The sequence below is a fragment of the Terrapene carolina genome, unplaced genomic scaffold, assembly GCF_002925995.2.
Source record: "Terrapene carolina triunguis isolate 2854851 unplaced genomic scaffold, T_m_triunguis-2.0 Scaffold24299, whole genome shotgun sequence".
Lineage (NCBI taxonomy): Eukaryota > Metazoa > Chordata > Testudines > Emydidae > Terrapene > Terrapene triunguis.
The window spans coordinates 35-3,935 of NW_020688650.1; the positions used below are offsets into that span (position 1 = coordinate 35).

The following is a 3,901-nucleotide window of genomic DNA, read 5'->3' on the forward strand; positions in this document are numbered from 1 at the left end:
GCCCTGCCCACATGGAGTCAGCCCACTGCCCCCAGACTGCCAGCCCAACATTCCCCCCCCCCCCCCCACCCCCGCCGCTGCCAGCCCAGCATCCCCCCCCACCCCAGACGCTGCCCGCCCAGCATTCCCCCCCACCCCCCGCTCCAGACGCTGCCTGCCCAGCATTCCCCCCCACCCCCCGCCCCAGACGCTGCCAGCCCAGCGTCCCGCCCCAGACGCTGCCAGCCCAGCATTCCCCCCACCCAGGGAACAGCGGCTCAAGCCTAGTGTGGAGGGGGCAGCGCGGCACGTACCGCGTTCATCCAGGAGTATGTTCTCCATCTGAAAAGGAGAGAGAGGTCAGAGCTCACATTACCTCCTTGTCCAGGGTGTACTCGGCCAAGCGAGGCCACCTGTCCAGGACACACCGGCTGGCCTCGCGGGCCTGGAAAGGGCCATATTCCCATCAGGCTGGTCGCGAGGCCCCCCTGCGGCTCACACCCCACGTCTGCCTGTGTGAGGAGACCAGTCCCTCCTCTAAGAGCCGCCCAGGGTCCACAATGGGCTGGATCAGGCCTTGGGCAGCACTCGCCCAAACTAGTGGGGGAAAGAGCAGCTGCCCACTCCCTCCACTGAGCAGAGCAGCTGAATCCAGCTCCCACCCCACCGGATGTGAGTTTGGGGCCTGGGGGGAGGTGAGGTTCCCCCATCACAGAGGAACTTCCCCCCCCCCCCCCCTCCCCTGCTCCTGACAGCCAGCACTGACTCGCAGCCGGCAGCAGGGCAGCCCGTCACCCTGAGCGTGTCACTGACTCGGTCCAGCGAGGGGCAGGGCAGGTCAGACCCCCTCTCCCAGGGCACTCGTACCTTCACGTCTCGGTGCACAATGCCCAGGTCATGGAGATAACCTGGAAGGGGAGAAAGGAGGAGGGTCACCAGAGCCCCACCAGGCATGCTGAGGAGGACCATAGGCCTGCCCCAGTACAGGGGAAGCTGTCTGACCATCAGCTCCTGGCAGGCAGGGAGGGGCCCACACCTGGCCCCTCTGCCCCACACAGAGCCTCCTCCCCAGAGCCCATGGTGCTGGCAGCATCAGCCACACTGCTCCAGGGAACCCACAGGGACTCTGCCCCAGCACAGGTCCCTATGCAAGTGCCCCTCAGCAGGTCACTTACCCAGCGCCAGAACCAGCTCGGCTGCGAACAGGCGAATGGTGGCTTCCGCGAAGCGCCCCGAAGAGGCCCAAAGCGTGTGCAGGTCTCCGGTGCTGCAGTATGTGCACACTGCAGAGGGAGCAGGACAGACAGACAGACATTACAGCTTAGGGGGGCCCAGCACACACAGTCAGTCCAGCTGGGGAGAGCCAGGACTCCAGGCAAATGCAATTCCCTTCCCACAGATCACATCTCAGAGACCCTCTACAGACCCTGCCTCCAAGGGGCCTGCTGGAGAGACAGGGCATAGAGGGGGCATGGCCCCCGGGCTGATATTTGCAGTGGGGCTGCTTCCCTTTGCTGCTGATCCCTTCATTGCCCGAGGGCCAAGAGAACCGTGCCAGCCCCGAGTAGGGTAGCCAGGTAGGGTGACCAGACAGCAAATGTGAAAAATCGGGACAGGGGTGGGGGGGTAATAGGAGCCTATATGAGAAAAAGACCAAAAAATCAGGACTGTCATTATAAAATCAGGACATCTGGTCACCCTAGAGCCAGGCCTGCAAGAGGGAAATGCCTTTATCCTGCTCACATGACCCAGCCATGGGTGGCCATAGGGGAGGGGAGCGAGCCGCAAAGCAGCTCCTAATCCACAGGGGATTGCGGGCGGCAGAGCCAGGCTGCACTCCAGCTGCTGGAGCTCTGAGGGCGGGCGGACAAGAGGTTTAATGTCGGTCAGATGCACAGAGCCGTGTACGCGCACACGGAGAGGGAAACGCACACGGGGGGCGGGGCCCCTACTCTAGGGAGATGCCGGGGGGCAGATGGTGACTCACTAATGAAGAGATGCCGCTGTCCCTGCCAGCTGTCCCCTAAGCAGTGAACAAATGGGTGGCTGACCTGCCTCTGGGGACAAAGAAAAACAGGACTCATGAGTATCTGAGCTGGGGATGGGGACACCCACGGGGAGAAATCGGGGAGGAGGAGAAGGGGAGGAGCAGGAAGGCTCAGGACGTCCCTCTTGCCAACGCGCCCTCACCCTCCCTGGGATACAGCCCTCACCCGGGGCAGGCCCCGACCTCATGGCATCTCTGGAGAGGGCTCAGGAGAGCCAGCCGCACCCAGATCCCCAATGGGGCTGGCGGCAACTTGGCTAAGAGGCACATCTGCAAACCAGATGCTGAAGCTGTGGTGCCAAGGAAGGGACGGTGCTCCTAGGGCACTGAGCCGACGTGGCCAGTACGGCCTACCTGGGACTCTGAGCCAGGAAGGTTGGTGACAGAACGAGCTCAGGGCAGCTGGCCAGGCCCCTGGGGCGGGGCAGCTTCCAGAGTCTAGTCTCTTCCCCAAGCCACCCCTCCCTTAGGGGATCCCCCTACCCCTCCGATGCGCCCCATGCCCCCAAGGAGAGCGGCAGCTACCTGGATGCTGACCTCCTCCTTGCACTGCTTCAGGGTGTCACGCCGCAGCACCTCCACTTTGGGGACCACCTACAAGAGAAGAAGCCATGGCCCCAGTGAGTCAGCACAGGAGAACGAGGCAGCGCCCTGGGCAAGGGGGGCAGTCAGACGGGCACCCACCTTCACAGCAAAGACCTTCTCCCGCCCGCAGTCCAGCACTTTCAGGACCGTCCCAAACGAGCCTTTAGCAACAAAGCCCAGAATCTAAAAGGAAGGAAGCAGTAAGTGTGGCCAGGGTGTGACTGCGCCCACCAGCAGGGCCAGGCCCCGCGAGAGCAGCACGGGACTCAGCAGGGACTAACCAGGGCAGTGTCTCCTGGCCAGGCTGGACAGAGCGTGGGGGAAACCATCCCAGCCTCCCGCCCCCCTGCTCCCAAAGGATGGGGGGTGAACCCCAGCCCAGGGGCGTTCCTCTCTCCAGCGTTCTGGTTGTCAGAGAGGAAAGGCGAGTAGTCGCAGGGCCGGAGGGAGAGCTGGAGGCCAGGGAACAGATGCTGCCTGAGTCCCAGCTGGAGAGCGGAGCTTGGCGACACTCCTGCACGCGGGATCGTGCGCCAGCACTGCTGGGCTCCTTGACTCCGGCTCGGCCCTGGGGCTCCCAAAGGACCATGCAGGCCACAAGAGGCCAATCCACACCCATGGGCCCTGGTCATGGCTTGTTCCCCGCCCCAGCCACCCCCCAACGGCTCGGCGCTGGGCATCGCACCTTGAGCTGAGGCTGGCCCAGTGGGGGCCGGATGGGGAACTCCGGGAGGAAGAGCGAGACGAACTGCGGGACTGGCCACCCCGTCACCACCTTCTCGCCCAGCCGGGGCAGCTTCTCGCCCGGGCCTCGCCGCTGCTGGAGGCACCGCCTCGTGGCCAAGTTGCGCTCCAGCCCGGACACCGTCACCCCAATGCCAGCCAAGACCCTCTTCCAGCTCCGGACCCAGGAGACCTCGGCTGCGAAGCCACCGCCCTGCAGAGCCAGCAGAAGCATGAGCCCCTGGCCCGGCTGCAGCCAGCTCTGGGGCAGGGCACAGAAACCAGCTGTGTAGAACGGGCCCATGGACCCACATCACAGCGAGACCCGGGCGGGGGGCGCCCCCCTGCGGCCCCGCCCCCGGTACGCACCTTGAGGGGGCCCGGCGGGGGCTCGGGCTCGCTGCTGGCAGCTCCCATCGCGTCTCCTTCCTACGGCAGCCCCGGCCCCATCGCGTCCCGGCAGCAGAAGCCGCTGCGCCCGGCCCGGCTAATCCCCCTCTGGGCCGGTTACATAAACAGGCGGGATCCCGTCCCCGCTTCATTGCCATGCGAGCCCCGCCCCCTCAT

At 65.2% G+C, this 3,901-nt stretch overlaps 1 protein-coding gene across 1 annotated transcript; it reads right to left on the reverse strand.

Annotated features, from left to right (window-relative positions):
• Nucleotides 1-355: 355 nt before the first annotated feature.
• LOC113408795 (ribosomal protein S6 kinase-related protein-like) lies at nt 356-3,811 on the reverse strand (the record flags this gene model as incomplete). Its single annotated transcript, XM_029913993.1, has 8 exons — nt 3,704-3,811; nt 3,297-3,548; nt 2,711-2,794; nt 2,552-2,620; nt 1,967-2,036; nt 1,155-1,262; nt 775-887; nt 356-424 (listed from the first exon to the last, which is right to left on the reverse strand). Coding segments are annotated over exons 1-8 (813 nt in total), but the record flags the coding sequence as incomplete, so codon positions are not given.
• Nucleotides 3,812-3,901: the final 90 nt, after the last annotated feature.